The sequence below is a fragment of the Coffea arabica genome, chromosome 10c (assembly GCF_036785885.1).
Source record: "Coffea arabica cultivar ET-39 chromosome 10c, Coffea Arabica ET-39 HiFi, whole genome shotgun sequence".
NCBI classification, from domain to species: domain Eukaryota; kingdom Viridiplantae; phylum Streptophyta; class Magnoliopsida; order Gentianales; family Rubiaceae; genus Coffea; species Coffea arabica.
This window is the reverse complement of record NC_092329.1, coordinates 47,073,965-47,093,557: the sequence shown is the minus strand read 5'-3', so window position 1 is coordinate 47,093,557 and position 19,593 is coordinate 47,073,965. Positions and strand designations below refer to the sequence as shown.

Below are 19,593 nucleotides of genomic sequence, written 5' to 3'. Positions count from 1 at the left end.
TTGCCTAAGAAAATCATGGAAAGTGCACAATCATTTTTGTTATTCTTGATTTTTAGTCACTTTTTTTTTTCCTTTTTAACGTAAAGGCTCCGTTTGGATGGTTGTATTTTAGGATGAAATTTTGAAAAATTGTACTTTAACACCTATGTCGAAAAATGACAAATGCATTTTTTGATATAAAAAAGTGGCCGAAAAATATGTTTGAAATTGATTAAAAGGCATACATTTGAAATATAGTGCAAAACATGGATATTTTGGATCCCTACCAAAAGAAACAAGCTTCTTTATAATAATCAAACTGTTGTAGGTTTAGAAGTTTAGGATTTGCTTCCCTAACCTACATATTTTGTCTATCTACGGAATTCTCATAACTCCTACAAAATGGTAATAAATTGGTAAATTTATTATAGCCAAGTGGTTTAAATTCTTATTTATTCCCTACAAAACTTTGAAAATGATATTACTATAAAATTGCTGCAATGACTAAAATTAAGTGGTTACTAATATTAGATCTAGTTAAGGGACACAAATGTAACTCAATAATTAATTGAATTAATTTTTGTAGTATATATTGAGTCTTTCGAACTTTGCCTACAAGCACTCGTTAGCGCACCTAACTTCTATTTCTTAAATAAGGATATAGTTGTCAAGGTTTCTTATCGTATAACAGAAAACAAAATAAAATAAAAGGTTTCGTTCTATCATTCTTTTTTTTTTTCTTTCTTTCCTTTCTTTATGCCTTTTTTCAGGGTGGAAAAGGAAAAGAAAACACTAATTGCTAGTGTGTTTAACGTGACTAGATATCATAATACCAAACGGAAACAAAGGCGTGAAGATTGTGAACTAATCCTGACGTTTACTAAACAAAAGAAATCACGAAAATGGTACATTGCATCATGATTGCATAGTGCTCTTGATAACATATGGAATCAACGTCCAAAACCAGAGAGCCAAATACGAGTGCGTATTTGGTCATTTTGCACTAAGAGGGGAGCTGATAAAACTTAAATCTGAAATATGAAATTCTAAGTCGTTGAATGAATTGTTGAATATTGACATCTGAGCGCATTTTGCTTAAAGTGATAAGTGAATAGTTTAGCGCTTAATTTCTGATATAAGTTTTGCCTAGTTAATTCAGAACAATTTAATTAATTAAAATGGTTTTTTTTATTATTATTATCAAACACATTTGAACAAGGTCTAAATCCAGTAAATTTAAATACTGAATTGAATTGTCTAACATGACCTAAATCTTCACTTTATACAAGTTTTCGGTAATAATAACACAAATCATCAATATTATTAGTACAAAGTTACCATTGTATGAAAAGTATGGATTCAAAATGAAGGGATATGAAGATCAATGCATCAAAAGTTTGGTTTTTCAAATGAAATGTTATGAATTTAAACTCTACAATTATTAATCTTTTAATTCGTGAATAACTACATTATGATGCCTTATATTCATAATTATAAAAAAAAAACTTGTATTTTTCTTGGGTAAATATTATGGATTATTCATCTAATAGTGGAATAGCAAAACTTCAAATTGAATTAATTATTACTTATTATGTGGGCATCCCATAATTTTAAACCAAACCAGCTCAATGGTTCAACCCAACTGCTTCACCTTACCATTATAAAATTTCAAATGCATCAAAATTTAAAAATAAAAATGAATTTCAACATAACTTTTAAGAATTAATCTTTTCTATACTATTATTATAAGGATTAATCATCTATACACTAACACTGCATATACTTTCACCGTTAGATGTACGACACATAATTTAAATTTGAAATTCAAATTCAAATTTTGCATATATATTATACATCCAACCGTAATAGTGTATGCACTATCAGTGTATATAAAAGATTAACTCTTATTATAAATATTTTTTTTATTTGGTAGGCATTCAAATTCGCTTGTGCAATAAAAAAATTCTTTATAATAATAGTATAATCTTTAGAATGTCCAATAAAACAATTTAATTTTAAATAAAAACTATATACTATGTATTCATTATTCACAATTGCAGGTAATTATGTAAAACGAATTAATCAAACTTCTAAACATAACCTAAAAGAAAATACAAATACACCAAAATTTACGAACAACAAAAGAAATCCTACATTGTACAGTACAAATCAAGAAACCAAACCACACCCTTTATCTCTCCCACAACTCTTTTTTTTTCTTTTTTCTTTTTTTTTGCCTTTTTTCTCCCCTTTTTTAAATAGCCTTTACTAATAAGGAGAAGAAACGCAAGTTTTCAAGTCCTTCTCCATACTAAGCTGGCGAGTACCTATTACATCATGACCTCTGAGGAGCTTTCCCACCGTCCTAGTTACCACCGCTAGTAGAGAACCAAGCCCAGAATTCTTTGAAATTGAATATAGCAATAGCATTCTTGAATTTGAGTTGATTGGATTGGAAAAATTGGAGGGATTGGAGGAGGAAGTAGGGGGATTTTAGGAGATTTGAGAGGCAGAGATGGAGGGGACTGGGAGTTTATATGATTGGACTGTAATTCGATCCATTTTGGCTATAATTCAATGGTGGGGTTTCAATGTCACTGTTATTATCATGAATAAATGGATCTTTCAGGTATTGTATTCCCGCTTTTTTTTTCCCCTGTATTGGGAGGTTTAGTTTATTGGGTTTTCTGAATTCTTCTTAAATTTTTTCTGGGCTTGTTCTGTGTTTCGTTTTCTTTTTCTGTTTTCATGTATGGTTAATTTGTTAGCTGCTGTTCCACCCCCAGAAAAGAAAAAGAAAAGGAAAAAGGAAAAGGATCAATTGGGGAAGAATTTATTGGATAGAGTTAATGATTTGTTTAGTATTGGAAAGTCATTAGTTAATTCGGGCTAGTAGTTAATTGGTTTCTGGTGATCGATGTTGGTTAATGGCTTAATCCATATCTGTGTTGTCAGCTGCCTGATTGTTGTCTCTGTTTTCTCTGAATTTTTCCTTTTCTTTTCTTGAGAAATCAAAATAAAGTACTTTGCTTTTCAAATTTTTTTGAATTGTAGCTGAAGGAGGAGGAGAATAGATACTATTTACTGGCTGCTTTTTGTTGTTGTTTTTCCACAGCCATGGAAACAGACAAGGCTGATTTTTATTAATTGATACGAGTGATTTCATGATCCGTGATTGCTTATCATACTAAGGACATGTAATATGTTAGATCTGTGAGTGAACTTGGTTAGTGGTTGCAATTATTTTAACTGCTGTAATTCAGGCTTCGATTTATATTTTGCCTTGCCTAAAATATCAGCTGATCTTATATATAAATGCTTTTTGAAGTGATTTCCGAGAAAGGTAAGTGGTAACCGACTGAGTTGACTTCGAGCTTTCACATGGACGTGATATTTGATAATCACCTCAGAGCATCCTGAACTAGATCTAATTTGAGCATCTTGAATGGTTGTTAGAGCCTACATGGCATATGGATCAAGACAGCAACTTTATTGCATGAACTAGCTGCCTTGAATCTCAAGTGCATGTAATTAGTTCAACTTATCAGTTAGGATCACTCTTTTTAGGTTGTGATGCGAGGATCTTGAAGAGAGTGGAGACATAGCCTTCCACCATTTCGAATTTGGAGGCGAGGAGCTTATCCCCACATATTTATTTCTTGTGTTACATATTTTACAGAGAAAAGATTTTTCTCTTACAGTAGATGATTAGAAAAAAAAAAGTACTCTTTATTGAAATTTTAGATTATTTGATGATGGTTGAATATGATCAATTAATTTTTATGCCTTTTTGGGTATCATTGATCATTCAGAAGTGTACATTTATCAGCTTGAAATCAGTTGTGATTTTTTGTCTTTAGGACCTCCCCCACCCCACACCACTGAAAAAAAAAATTTGAGGAAGTTCATTTTGGAGTTATTGGAAAGCATTAATGTTGATAAATTGCTTTACATGTATGACCATGTGAATGAGCTATTTGCATTTTTCCACTTAAGTTCTTTTCTTTGCATTGATTGAAGATTATCCTTTGGAGCAAATCCTGTGAATTGATTCTTGAATATTCTTGGTGATGTAACTTTTGACTCTGGTGATTGTGATTACTAGCTGCTGTTAACCATCGTTGAGCTTATACTCTTTATGAGCAAAATTATGTTGGCAAGGTCGAGGAGATTAAATACCATCTTTTTCTCATTTCTTCCAGTCAAATGTGTTTGTTTCCATCTTTTTGATGCCTGAATGTGAATGTTTCCATCTTTTAAGTACCTGTACGATATTGCAATAGTTCATAATCATGTATTTCTTTATTTCTTTTTCCCACTCTTACAGAAACTGGAGTTTAAGTTCCCCTTGACGGTGTCATGTGTACACTTTATCTGCTCAGCTATTGGTGCATACCTGGTAATCAAGGTGCTAAAACTCAAGCCTCTTATTGTGGTGGACCCTGAAGATCGATGGAGAAGGATCTTTCCAATGTCCTTTATCTTTTGCATAAACATTGTGCTGGGAAACATTAGTTTGCGTTACATACCGGTTTCTTTTATGCAAACCATAAAGTCCTTTACTCCGGCAACAACAGGTGAGAAAACAGTCTACTATATAATGGAAGCTCAGAATATTAGCATGACAAGCTTTTTTAAAAAAGTATTCATTATATCAAATAGGAAAAGTCTTCAATTAGGCAAGACCTTGTGCTTTTCATACACTATTCTTTCCTACCCTGTGGCTCTTCTTCAGATGATATCAAAAAGCATAAGTATTAATTCATTTCTTCTGTATTTTATTCCTGTAAAACTTATAAATTAACTGATGCTGCGTCACATTCCATCCATTGGGACTAGTTTTTCTGCAGTGGCTAGTTTGGAGAAAATACTTTGACTGGAGAATATGGGCATCATTAGTTCCCATTGTTGGAGGAATTCTTCTTACTTCTATCACTGAGCTAAGTTTCAATGTCTTCGGCTTCTTCGCTGCCTTGTTAGGCTGTCTTGCTACCTCTACAAAAACTATCCTCACAGAATCTCTGCTTCATGGTTACAAATTTGACAGGTATCCTACAGTCCCATCTCATTACAACACCCCCCCCCCCCCAAAAAAAGAGCCAAAAAGAGAAAGAGAAAGATAAAAGAAAAGAAACAAAAAACACTCTGAGCAATACAGAGAATGTTATAATTGATATTAAAAATAAAAAATAATATATTGATGTTTCTCTCTGGGTTGCATAAGCTTGCTTATAGATACTGCCCTGAAGACTAGATAGTCAATTTCCTGCGGTGGGTGAACAAGAAGTAAAATAATTGCTTAGGGGGAAAGGAAAGTATATATTCTAGGAAGTAACTAAATTGTTGGGCATTTGATGGTGCTTCATCATTTTGTTGTGGCTGTTGTTGTTAGTTGTGGTTATTGTTGTTTATGAGGATGCCTTATCTTAGAAATTCATGGATGATAATTGATTTGTGACAATAAAATTCTACCATTATGTGGAGTTACTGTTTATAATTACATGTGAGGTAGCCACACTCCCAGTAGTTGCTGTTACAGCATGTCAAATCCCACAAAGTTCTTTGTTGTATGCTTCTGGTTTGATTCCTACTACTCCAACATGGACATGGCACAATGAGGAATCCAATTATGAAGCTGCAATTTACTAAAGGAAAGGCCCCAAGTTTTATGCTTGAACAGCCTTAATGGTGAATTTATAGATTTAGATCTTAATCATTAAATTTTTGTTTGTAAATGTGCAGCCACATGTTTCCTATGCCCTATATTTGACTCTGGATATTGTTGATTAATACCACCAGTAAGCAGATCATGTTTCAGAAAAGCTTTAAAAGTACCTTTGTAATGATGATATAGCACGTGGGTTGCTGCTACAGGGAAAATTCAAATAAGAACACTGTGGTATCTGTGAGTCTTTTTCAATACAGGATCTTCCTGATAGTCAGTAAGGGGGGCTTTCATTTAATAGTATGAGGATGTCTACGGTGTTAATTTGGTCATCTGAACTCCTGCCTGATTGATATTTCATTAGAAAATATTAATACATCCAACCAGTGTGATTGAAAAGGAGGATTTTAAATTATCCAAATCTTAAAAAGCTGTAAATGAAGCTAAGATTCTGCTGTTGACTAAATGTAGAAGGAAACAATCGACTACGTACATTCAGACTGATATTTGTCGAACATGGATAAGCTGTCGTTCCTCGTGTTCATTTTGTTCCTTTATTTGATTTCCACTTCTCCTAATATTGGACTATTATGCGTCATCTATCCTCCAATTGATGGGCCTTTAAATTTGCTTATTTGAGTTTTAAGGGAAGAGGTAAAAATTTTGTGCTTACATAGTTGTGGCACAGTAAAGATTATTCATGGTTATCATCAGTACACAGATTCTTATTGGTACTTATTTGAAGATGATTTGAATAGAAGAATACAAAAAATGCATGTCAAGGCTACCATGATTTGCCCCTTATTTTGAAAACCAGTTTAGTTAAGTTGTCAAGTGCTTCAATTAACAACCGTTAAGGATCTTAGTCTCCAAATATCTTAAAACATTCACACAAGAGCAGTGGTCCATGCACTGTACCAATCAGGCAGCCTAACCAGATCAATTTATATTTTTGGTCAAGTCATCTAGATAATGAGCATGGGTACCTGTTTCCAATTCTATAAAACCTGGTCCCTTCTCTAACCGAGATGATTTGGGATAGCTTGACTGGGTTTGGAAGGAAGGATAATGTTGCACTGTGGCTGCCCCTACTAAGGTGGACCACGGGGTGGTTGGTGAACTAGTGGAGGGGTGAGATTTAGTTTTGGGAAATCTGACCAGTTTAGTTAAGTTGTCAAGTGCTTCAATTAACAACTGTTAAGGATCTTAGTCTCCAAATATCTTAAAACATTCACTCAAGAGCAGTGGTCCATGCACTGTACCAATCAGGCAGCCTAGGCTGAGAACCAGATCAATTTATATTTTTGGTCAAGTCATCTAGATAATGAGCATGGGTACCTGTTTTCCAATTCTATAAAACCTGGTCCCTTCTCTAACCGAGATGATTTGGGATAGCTTGACTGGGTTTGGAAGGAAGGATAATGTTGCACTGTGGCTGCCCCTACTAAGGTGGACCACGGGGTGGTTGGTGAACTAGTGGAGGGGTGAGATTTAGTTTTGGGAAATCTGAACATCTGTCTTTTTCACAGATGGTCCTGTTGTCAAAACCAGTTACACGTGAGTATTCCCCTGACAACATTCAGGGTGTATGATAACAGCTTTTACTAGTTGTTGCTCTATTTGTCTAATCTTTGAATTTTTTTAGTTCATTACACCTTGCTGGACACGCACCCCACCCCCCCACCCCCCCTTTCTAAAGATGTATTTTGGATATTTGATAGTTTATATTTCTTTTGATGCAAGTTTGAGTTTTTATTAATTGAGGTTTATTCCATGCAATCTCTAGCATAAACACAGTATATTACATGGCACCTCTTGCAACAATGATCTTGGCTGCACCAGCTCTAGTGCTTGAAGGATCCGGAGTGGTGGAATGGTTCCGCACACATACTGAGCTTGTCTCACCACTAATTATTATCTTTGGCTCTGGAGTGTTAGCGTTCTGCCTCAACTTCTCCATCTTTTATGTCATTCACTCTACAACTGCGGTCACGTTTAATGTGGCTGGAAATCTTAAGGTGAGAGCGAAAATCTCCATCCTCATGCATAAATTTGTTAATAATAACAATTAATGACAACTGGCATATCATTAGAATCATCTGTTGTCATGGAATGACTTATGCCACCCTAAATTCTTGCAAATGTGGCAAGTAATTTTTCGAGAAGTGTATGCAAAATATACGTGATTACTAGTTTTTAAATGCCTATAATAGTTTTTCTGCTATTGTACCTGAAGCATTTATGACTAAGAAATGGCAATATTAGAATTCTTTTAACATAAGCAAGCATCATCATTTTTGGGGGGAAGAGGGGGGGATAATCTTTTAACATAAACACACATTGTTTGCTCATGAAGTTGATGTCCCTTTCATTGAGGACAACTATTAAATATCCCACATTTTTTATCTGAAATTAATCTGACTGGGTTTCTATGCATTGCTTCACTTGAATGATGTGGCTTGACAGGCAGGGAATTTACTTGGCAGTTGTGAGGTCACCATGGATAAAAAGAATGATTACATTGCTAGTTAGTACTTCAATTATCAAACTTTTCATATATATATTTTTTGTTTCTTTTACTTTTTCCAATTTTTTTTTCTGGGTTAGGGTGGAGGTGGGGAGAAGAGGGGAGTTGTCGTTTCCAATTGTTGGGTTCAGGTTTTGAACTAAGCAGTTGTGCTTCTACAAATCACGTAATTATGGTTGCTTAGATGAAACTTTTGGTTACTTGCAGTGGTCATTGCCTAATTGCTAATGAGTTTTAAGCTTTACTTTGGAATGCAAGAGCCATTCAATACGTCCAATCTCGAAGACTGGAAATTGTATTACTGCCTTTTGAAGCATTTAAATTTGGAGATCTTATAATACCAAATATATAAACTTGAGCAATCCATGAAAATGAAAATACCATTTGACTTCTAACTTGTACACACACATACTTAATATGCTCGCGGTGTAACACTAAAACGGTTTCAAGTGCAAAACTTGGAAAGGGAAATTATTTATCCATGCATATGCACTAGGGTGCCTATGACAGCAATTGATACGAATTTAAACTGATTACATGCACATTTTGAACCAATCTCTTCTTGAAACCATTCTGCTCTTCCCTTTCCTGTGATGATTTGTTTGCATGGGTTAAAAACATGTCTATATCTTTTAGATATTTTACTAAAAGTTTGTTAACATGAACTTTGTCCCCGTAGGTTGCAGTTGCTATTACATTTTCGTGGCTCATCTTTCGGAACCCAATTTCACTTATGAATGCCGTTGGATGCACGGTGACGTTAGTAGGATGTACATTCTATGGGTATGTGAGACACAAGCTATCGCAACAGACCCCAGGAACACCTCGTACACCTCGGACTCCAAGGAACAAAGTCGAGTTGCTTCCTCTCGTTAATGACAAACTGGATGACAAAGTTTGATACTAGTGGTTGAGCTTTAGTGTCACTGCTTAGTTGGGAGTACAGATTTAGCAAATGAATTCACAAGAAAAAAAAAAACATTGCTTCTCTTCTTTGTCTGTAAAATTCCATTCAGTTATCATAGCCTTTTTGTTTCTTTGGTCTCATTTCTGAGGATTAGATCTATACAGACACATTTATTTATTAGAACAATTAACCTTTTTATCAGCAAGTACATGTTCTTGTTGAATTGAATTTATTGTGCTGTAGATCATTTGCTTGTTAAGGAGGGTTGAAAAGTACTTTTGAGGGAGTCCAGTGAACTTGTGATTACCAAAAATTGACTATTCTCCCTGGTTGAAAGTGGTTGTGATACCTTTAAGTAGCCCATAACAAACCAGGGGAATGAGTTACAATAACCCTGCTAAATGGTAGAGCTATTTGGTTTACCATTCATTGCATTTCTTTGCCGGATCAGTGACTTAGGTCTTATTTGACAATTCAATTCAGCACTTAATGAATTTAAATCTTAATGTGATTAGATGTGTTTAATCGAACTTTAATTTTATCAAATGCACCCTTAGGCCTTGATTGATAAGTGAATTATTTCAATTGTATCAAAAGCACTGTTAGGCCCTGTTTAACCCAATTGAACATTTAAATTTAATGAGTTCAGATCTTAATATGTCATTTCATAACGAAAAATAGAATATTTGAATTAATTAAGTAACACTAAATGTTTTAGGCAAAATTTGCTCGTGATAAACTATTTATTTATTATTCAATGTGATATACATTTAAATATATCAGATTTAACAATTTAGTAACTTAACCAATTCAGATTTCAGATTTAGATTTTAGATTTCAATTTGCAAATTTCAGTTTTATGAACAGCAATGATTGTGTACATGCAAGATTTATATCTTTCACATTTAGGGTTGACTGGAAGTCCACCGCAGGCTTAGAAGAGCCTTCGTCACCTATGGATCGCCTTTGGGCCCCGAAATTCTGACTTTTGCGGCCCAATGTTATTAGCAACGTGGAATTGCTGACGAAACTAGCTACAAAATTGTGGTCATTAAAGACTCATTTACGAAATTACGGCTTTTTGCTATGAAAGTTGCAGCTAAATGCCAGAGTTGTGGTGGTAAGAAATCGATAAGGGACAATTTTACGAAAGACTACATAGTTGGATTACAGTTTTCTAAAGAAAATTTTACACATTTTGTGGTTACATTTTTCACTCACATTTTTTTTCTCACATATATCAAATCGTTATAATATATTTTTTTGCAATAACTCAAAAATATAGCAATCCAAATGATAACAAAACATCCATAAGTTGCACATGAATTCATAAAAATTTGAAACTGTAAATAGAAATTATGTAAAAAAAAATTATGAATAGAGCTTTGTTAGTGATAACATTCATCCAGGGGGTTGACTTTAGTGGCAGCACTAAACCAACATCAATGAGCCCTTCTCCTCCTTTGTTTTCTGCAGAATAATATTGGGGGTATAATTAAGTTGAATTGAGTTCGAGTACCACCTTATTCAAGTTTGACTTGACTAAAATACGTAGGTCATCTAAATTCAAGCTGACTTAAATTTAAAATTGAGATCAATGCCTTCTTGATTAAATTTAAAAAAAATTGAACTACAAATTTTCAATTATCCATCAACAATTATTAAAGCCAAAATGCTTAAACTAGTATTCAGATGAGAAAAATAATTTAGGAAGTAGTGTTTCCATCAATAAAAAATTAAAAATTTAAAGCCAAAAATATTGAAAACATCAAAACTAAAAAGAAAATATAAATAGTATTAAAAATTAAAAATATAAATAATAAATAATACTCAATTAGGCCCTCTAGCATAGCATTTTGAAAATCAAGCCCAACTCAATTTGCTACTCGAGCTTGGTAAGATCAAATTTAGTATAGTTTTTTTTTTTTTGGTAGAGCAAAGAACTACTCATGAGCATAGTTGTTAGGATTGCAATCCGGATCATAGGATCATAGAATCGTACGATCTGGATCAAGGCTAACGATCCAAATCATAAGTAGGATCGAAAATTAGCCTTAAATTAACAAGATTAATAGGATCATGATCCGGATCGTAGGATCGTACATAGGATCGTATAATCCTACGATTCTGATACGATTCTATTATTTTTAATAAATTAAGTAACAATTTTAGTATTTTGACCATATCTTTGTGTAGAAAGGTCGAAATTGAGTGTCGTTTGTTGCGTTGTAAAGTATATTCAAAGTGCTTTAAATCCATGTAAATAACTAACCCCAATTCCAAACCTAGAAAATTTGATGAATCTTTAAATTTGACTCATATAATTCACTAAAGTGAATAGATAATCTTTGTTATAGGTTATCACATGGAGCTCTTTATTATAATAAATTAATATGGTTTAGAGTCTTTAAAAATGAATTAATACTTTTGCTAATTCCAAGTGGATAAGTGGTGGGTTATAAATTTGACCGCAAAATACACGTTTTTTAGCAAAAAATTCTATTCTCAAAATTTTCTTTAATTATTTGTTTATTGCATACCAATTTTTCTATCAATTAAATTATATTTGAAACATTTTATTATATATGTAATATTTAATTATCCTATTATATACAAAATGATGTAATAATCAATCACTAAATCATAGTTAACTAAATGTATTGTGCTTAACTATTTTATTAATAAGATGATTTATACACATATAAAGTCAACTTTTCCATGTATATTGTTCCATAATTGAATTTGGATTCGCAACAAGAAAGAACAAGTTGTTTAGTTTAATCAAAATACAATTTGAATATATTATAAGTAGTCACAAGTTTCTCTATATTTTTCAAATTGTCCGAAATACTTTATATAGAACAATTTTAACCTTAATTAACAATACAATTATATTGATTGCACATGAATTACATTATTTGTCACTATATTTATGAATTACAAACTTAAAAATTATAAACATGACAATTTATTATATTTTTTGTAGGATCTACCGATTCTACAATCCGATTTTACCAACTAAAAAACGATCCTAGGTTGGATCCCGATTTTGAAAATCTTGCTCATGAGTAGCTCGGTTCACTTGCACCCCTAGTCCATGAGAAGAGATCTATTAAAAATTCAACTAGGCATTGGAAGAATTAGGAAAAAAGACTATTTTTCCCTTAACAAATCGTGGAAACCCAAATCACCAATTGCACTGTACATATTACTTGTGACTCCGATTTAGTAGAATTTTTTTTATTGCCTTTTGTGGTTTGATCATCGAAGATCAATGGTTTGACCTTCTCACTTTTAGATTTCAGTAAATCATCTATTATAAATTTCGTTATTTTAATCTCCAAATTTTTTTTTAAAAAAATAGGAGTATTATTACGGATTATTGTTGGTAAAACATGTCTTTTCTGGCTGAAGTCCTGGCATGTAGCTAAGGTGTTGAAGTTTTGGGACTTTCTACCCAATCGCACGTTTTTTCTTAATCACACCCTCTTGTATCTGAATTTTGGTTTGTAAATACTTCGTTCTAAATATTTATTTGGCTTTTGGACTACCAATAGTTTACTCTTCAAGGCAGCCGGCTGGCAAACTTTGGAAAGCCATAGGGTTTGGCCAATTAATATCTACTAATTTAGTTTTAGGGTTAAATGCACTAAACTCCCCTGAACTTTACCCTCAGTTGTGCTTTGCCCCCTTGAATTCATCAAATAAGCACTTTGCTCCCTATTTTAGTTATTTTATTTTATTTCATTTTTGTTTATTTATTCTCATTTTTTTAGTGCAAGTGGGGAGGTCTTGATCCGGGACCTCTCACTTACACCCTCTCTTCCCGTACCACACAACTCATTTCTCCTCTCGTTTATTCATTCCCTTATTCTTCCTTTCCTACTACTTTTTTTTTCTTTTTTACTTCTCTTATATTACTTGTAGAACCAAAAAAATCAACCAAAACCTTATAGGAGATAAATTTTATAAATTCCTGTATATGGAGAAGCAATTTACACATATACAAGTATGTGTGAGAAAAGAGGAGTAAATATCAATAATAATATATTAATCACACACTGTATAACAAGGCTCTCAAATCTTTTACTCTTTTCAACTAAACATAATAATATGACTCCCTATTTATAGACTAGATGACTTGGTAAACAAATTTTACAATCACATGAAATTTCCTAATAAAATATAAATTCCTAAACACCAAAACTGCTTTAACTTGACTTCAATAAAACTACTAAAAACTTGACTTGACTAAAAATGGCTAAATAACAAAATAGAAATTTCTATTTTTTCAGCCTTCATTTAATATGCCAACATTACCTCCCTTAAATTAAGCTCTCTTTTGGATCTGGTTCATCACCATCTCAAACAATAATCTCCCTTGCAATTTATATCAACATCACTTTGTACTAGTTCATCTTCAAATACTTTTCTAATTGCAATAATTCACGCACCTAGATAGACTGTTATCGTCGCACAATTTGATGTCAATTCATTGACAACTCATCACTTTGTGATTTTTATAATCACAATTCAACAAACAGGATTCTTCTCTGATCTTTGTCTTCAATAGGTTTGCAAACGAATCGAACCACTTGCGAGCAGTTCGAACTCAAGCTCGAATTCGAGTTCAAAAATATTCAACTCATTAACTCACGAGCCAGCTCGATTATACATATTTTTTATTTTAATAATAAAATTACATATATATATCCGTAATATTTTATTATTTGTTAAGAAAAATTATTATTTTATTCATTTTTAAAAACAAAATAATTATTATTTTTATTTTTTAAACTTGAATTCGAGCTCGAGTTCGACTCAAATTCAGGACGATGTCGAACTCAAGTTTTACATTTTAAGCTCATCGAACTTGAACCTGAGTTTGAGTTTTATAAAACTAAGTTGAGACTTGGCTCAATTAGGTCAAAACTCGACTCGACTCGTTAGTACCCCTAATTTTCACAATCACAATCAATTTGACAATTTTTGAACCAATCTTATAGTCGAATTGTCATCGACTGGATACTTTATGACCAACCTTGTGGTCTAACTCAATCAATTGAATTCTTCTGAGCAAACTTTGTGCCCAACTCTCTGATAGCGAAAACTTTCAGGACTAATTTCGTAGTGAGGAGAATTCTTCAATATTCACTGGTACACCATAACCAATTTCTTGAACCTAGAACTCTGATACCAGATATAGAACCAAAAAAATCAACCAAAACTTTACAGGAGTTAAATTTCATAAAATCCATGTATTTGGGGAGGTAATTTACACATATATAAGTATGTGTGGCTGAAAAGGAATAAATATCAATAATAAGATATTAATCACATTCTATAATAACAAGACTTTCAAATCTTTCACTTTTCTCAATTAAACATAATAATATGATGCTTACAAGTCTAAAACATAATTACCTTGGTAATAGAAAGCAACTAAGAGAAGAAGCAAAAAAATAGGCGCCGCTGCTGTCGTAGGGTTGGCGAGGGTTGAGTAGGGTTACGTGAATGGCTACCATGGCTGCCCTCCGGATGGTCAGAATCTGATTTGGCTTCTCTTACATTTAACAAAAAATCTTTCTCGGAGCTGTTTGCTAATATGGCAACGTCGCAGCCTGCATTCTCAATCAATGCCAAGGTATCGTCTCATAGAGGTGAACCAGCGATATTGTTTGCTCAGGCAGACCTGGAGTTGTTTGCTATGCCTTACAAGGTTGCGTTGGTGGTAAAATTCTCGAAGGGAAGACCTAAGATGGAGGACTTGAGGAAGTTTTTCCACTCGCTTGATCTGAAAAAGGAAGCTTCGGTTGGTTTGCTGGATTCCAAACACATCTTGATTCGGTTGGACACGAAGGTGGATTTTCATAGAATTTGGTCGAGAGGTATCTGGTACGTTTTTGGGCTGCCAATGCTAGTTTTCCGGTGGTCGCCAGACTTCCACGTTGACCGTGAACCATCAATAGCTCCGGTTTGGTTTCAATTGCCAAAGTTACCTATCCACTACTTTAACAAGGAATGTTTGTTTCAAATTGTTTGCTATGTGGGCAAGCCACTTTTTGTTGATGTAGCCACGGCTTCTGGTTCTCGTCCAAGTGTAGCGCGAGTTTGTGTGGAAATTGATTTGCTTAAGTCGTTTCCTGGTAGAATATTGATTCGCAATGGGGATCATGAGGGCTTTTGGTAGCATCTGATTCCAAAAAATGTCCCCAGATATTGTGCCCATTGCTTTCGGCAAGGTCACAATGAGGTGGACTGTCGTCTCCTACATCCAGTGTCTCGGATAGAAAAGGGACAGTCGCAGGTTACATTGCAGCCTAAGACAATGGGGGAGCCTGCTGAAACGCAGAGACATGCTCCTACTATGGAAGGGACTGGTGGACCAGTGTCGGCTGCTCCTATGACTGTAATGGCGCAGCCTCCAGCCGTAGGTACGGGACTAATGGTTGAAGAAGGAAGTGGCAATGCAGCTGGTCAGGCTGGGCAGTGTTCGCGTGCATTTGTAGAGGAGCTGGCAAAGGCTGATGCAGGGACACTTGGGGCCATGCACGGCCAACAGCTGCAGTGAGTGTGCAATGTTGATGCCGCACCTTGCTGCGCACTAGGTTTGGAAGGCTGTTTGCCATCCTCTCCCCTGAAGACAGTGGCTGATGTCCCTAAGATAGGTAGAGAGGAGTGCGATGACCAAATCACAGCGGAGCTGGGCGCAGCAATAGGAGAGGAAGAGGTGGTTTCTGCAGAGCAAAGTGCTCGGAATTTGTCTCCACGGGGTGAGGTTGGAGCTGTGCCGAGGGAGGTTGGCTCTTGGGTAGTGGATATCTTTAATTTGGATCCCATTATATAGCAAGTCCAGGATAAGGTGGAAGGAGAGGAGGGAGGTAAAATGATTGCACAATCCAAGCGTAGAGGTACGCGTGTACCACTTCCTACTGATCGTTATTTACGCTTTAAAGCAAAGCTTTCCAATAACTCTTTTGCTGCGCTCTCTGATGATTAGTTTCTTATTTTGGAATATTCATGGTATCTCGCGTGCCCCAAATTTGCGTAGATTAAAAAGTTTAATTCTGAGTCTTCTATTCAGTTAGTTGCTATATGTGAACCTAAGCTGTCTGTGAGAGAGATTCATTGAATTTAGTTAAAGTTGAGGATGGATAAATGCATTACCAATAGTGAGGGTTCTATATGGGTGTTTTATCGAAATTCACTTACATGTGACCGCCTAGGTGAGTCGAGTCAATTTTTGTCACTTACAATACAGTCGCAAATGGTATATGGCCCTTTACTTTTTTCATTTGTGCATGCAAAGTGTACTGAGCAGAAAAGAAGGTCGCTTTGATCTTCACTATTGCTTGATAACCCGGTGGATACACCATGGTTTCTGGTTGGGGATTTTAATGTCATAGTCAGTGAGGAGGAGAAGCAAGGTGGGTTACCTTTTCGTCTGGGAGAGGGATTGGACTATATCGGTTTCATGGCTACAGCTAGAATACGGGATGCTGGGTTTTCAGGATCAAAATTCACATGGTGTAATAATAAGGGGGAAGCGCACGTATCTGGAAGAGACTAGACAGAATGTTATACAATCAGTATGCGTCTGGGTTAGATTATAATTTCGAGATGCAACATCTTGGGCAGGACCCCTCGGATCACGCTCTTTCATTATTGACGGCGTTGTCTAGACTAGATAATAAGCCAAAGTCCTTTCGATTCCTGAATGTGTGAACGCCTAAACCAGAATTATTAGATGTCATTCACCAATGTTGGGGTGGTTCTTTTCTGAGCCATCCCCTGTTGCAATTGACTGTCAAACTGCGGGAGGTGAAATGGCAAGTACAATTGCGGTCTAAGGAATCATTTAGAGATATTTGTGAGAGGGTGAGGAAGGCAGGGGGAGGTGCTAAAGCTGGAGGGTCTTTTTGATAATGATTCTTCGGAGTCAAATTTAATTGCACTTCAAGAAGCGTGGGTGATTTTGAGTAATGCGCTAATGGTAGATGAAAGATATTGGAGGCAAAAGGCAAGGGTTATATGGATTCAAGATAGGGATAAAAACTCAAAATATTTCCACTCTATCGTTACAGAGCGTAGGGTAAAGGTGGTTATCCATCGGATCAAATATGCAACTGGGGATTGGATAGCAGAAGATGATCAGATTGCGACTGAGGTGGTTGAGTATTTTAGATCTTTGTTTTCGGTGGAAACTTCGTCAGGCTCATGGGATACACTGGATGTGATTCCCCACATGGTTTCTCACACACAAAACGAGGAGTTGGTGAAGGTCCTAGAGATGGAGAAGGTTAAAGAGGTGGTGTTTGGGATGGATGGGGAAAGTGCAGCAGGTCCAGATGGTTTCACGGAGAGGTTTTTTACTTTTTCTTGGGAGGTGGTGGCGGATGATGTATGTGAGACGGTAGGTAATTTCTTTTGTGGGCAAGAATTGCCCTAGAGTCTCACGGCAACATGGGTGGTACTTATTTTCAAGGTTGGTTCTCCTCAAGATTTTATTCAATTCAAACCGATTAGCCTGTGCAATTTTCTTAATAAAGTGATTTCCAAAGTGTTGGCGCTTTGTTTGGCCAAGGTGTTACCTAACATCATATCACCCCAGCAAAGCGGCTTTGTGAAGGGAAGGCAGATTTTTGATAATATTCTGTTGGCTCAGGAACTCATAGCAGATATTGCGAAAGCTAGTAGAGGGGGTAATGTGGTGTTAAAAATCGACATGGCCAAGGCTTACAATAGGGTTTCATGGCCGTTCTTGCAACGGTTTGGTTTTTGTGAGGCTTGGATTGACATGATTTGGAGATTGCTTTCAAATGTGTGGTTCTCAGTTATTGTTAATGGGTCGCCCTGAGATTTCTTTAAGTCTAGTCGTGGGCTTCATCAAGGGGGTCCGATTTCACCAGGCCTTTTTGTTTTGTTTGCTGAGGTGCTTTCCCGTCATCTGAATTCCTTGAGTGGGCGGAAAGGATTTGTGCCTTTTAGGGTCCCATAGGGATGCCCGGTCGTCATGCACTTGGCTTATGCAGACGATATCATCATCTTCTCGAGTGGTATGAAAAGATCGTCAGTTGGTTATGAAGGTGTTAGAGGACTATACGTCGATATCGGGACAAAAGGTGAATTATCAAAAAAGTGGTTTCCTATCCCATGCTAAGCTGCCGGAGGTGCAGAAACGTATTGTAGCCCAGGTCACGAGGTTTCATTCCTAGTCATTCCCGATGACGTATTTAGGTTGCCTACTTTATTCGGGGAGACGGAAAAAGAGCTATTTTACTGCAATTTGTACTTCACTTGCAAGCAGGGTCTTGTCGTGGAAGGAGAGACTCTTGTCAGCAGGAGGGAAGTTGGTGCTGGTCCGCAATATGTTGATCCATATTTTTTCTGCCTCCAACTATCCTAGAGGAATTTTTGATATGCTGGAACAGATTTTCGCTGAGTTCTTATAGGGGGCTTCTGAGTTTGGTCCACGATTTCATTGGATTAAATGGAGTCAGCTATGTAAACCTTATGAGGAGGGTGGTGTGGGTGTTCGGTCTCTGCAGCATATGTTTGATGCCTTTCTTTGAAATTATGGTGGAACTTCAAGCTGCAACTGTCGTTATGGGCTGAATTCATGCACTCGAAGCATTGCCCAGATGTGCATCCGTGTTATTCGGATTTCTCTTCAGGGCAATCGCATACTTGAAAGAGGATGTTAGACGCTCAAGTGGTAGCGGAGAGACATATAAGATAGTCGTTGGGCAGTGGGACTTCAAGCTTTTGGCATGACAATTGGTTGGGGACAGGGCCACTGTATAGGCAGGTGGAATCCTTTCAGGAGTGCTCGGTTGCAGACTTTATCATGGAAGGCAAGTGGGACCTGCAGCGCTTAAATAGGATTTTGCCGGCGGGATGGGTCCAGCAAGTGATGGGAGTGGCTCCCCCTACTGCAGTGGAGGCGGATGAAATGCTTTAGGCCTCCAATAACTCGAGTGAGTTTACTATTTCATCGGCTTATCAGACAGTGCGTAAAGGAGGTAGAGGTTTACACTGTTTGCTTCTTTGTGGCATCAGGCTTTGCTTTCAAAAATTTTCTTTTTTATGTTGCGATTGATGTATGGTAGGTTGCCGTTGATGGAGGTGTTACACAGGTTTCGAGTTCTAGGCCCCTCTAGATGCTTTTGTTGTAGGCTGAACCTGTCCTCAAAATTTATTAGTCACATCTTTTGTACGAGGGAGGTGGATAAGCAGGTTTGGGGTTGCTTTGAGGGTCTTATTGGCGGGTCTAGTGAGGCTCTCACGGTTAGACATAAGGTCATGAGTTGGTGGGTAAAACCTCCTCGTAATCCTTACCTTGGTTTTGTTCTCCACACTTTGCTATCGTTAATTTGCTGGAACTTATGGAAGATGCGAAATATGTGGGTTTTTTATGGTAAGCTAGACTCAGTGAAGCGTGTTTGTGATCGGATTTTCTTGGAGCTAAGAGAATGGTTCTGTCTTCAGTTTCGGGAGATATCACTACCTGGTAAT

At 36.0% G+C, this 19,593-nt stretch overlaps 2 protein-coding genes across 3 annotated transcripts; both read left to right on the top strand.

The window, feature by feature from the left end:
• The first annotated feature begins 2,265 nt into the window (after positions 1–2,265).
• LOC113714963 (UDP-galactose transporter 1) lies at positions 2,266–9,306 on the top strand. Of its 2 annotated transcripts, none has more exons than XM_027239106.2 (5): positions 2,266–2,608; positions 4,307–4,556; positions 4,819–5,026; positions 7,431–7,662; positions 8,851–9,306. In XM_027239106.2, the coding sequence occupies exons 1-5, from the start codon at positions 2,495–2,497 to the stop codon at positions 9,070–9,072; spliced, it is 1,026 nt and encodes a 341-aa protein (XP_027094907.2). In that variant the 5' UTR covers positions 2,266–2,494; the 3' UTR covers positions 9,073–9,306. The 2 variants fall into 2 exon arrangements, with proteins under 2 accessions (XP_027094907.2, XP_071925344.1); XM_072069243.1 differs by having other exon boundaries at positions 8,858–9,088.
• A 5,377-nt stretch (positions 9,307–14,683) lies between these two features.
• LOC140015970 (uncharacterized) lies at positions 14,684–15,268 on the top strand. The gene has a single exon (XM_072068806.1). It carries the CDS (start codon positions 14,684–14,686, stop codon positions 15,266–15,268), a length of 585 nt encoding a protein of 194 aa, XP_071924907.1.
• The last annotated feature ends 4,325 nt before the right edge of the window (positions 15,269–19,593 follow it).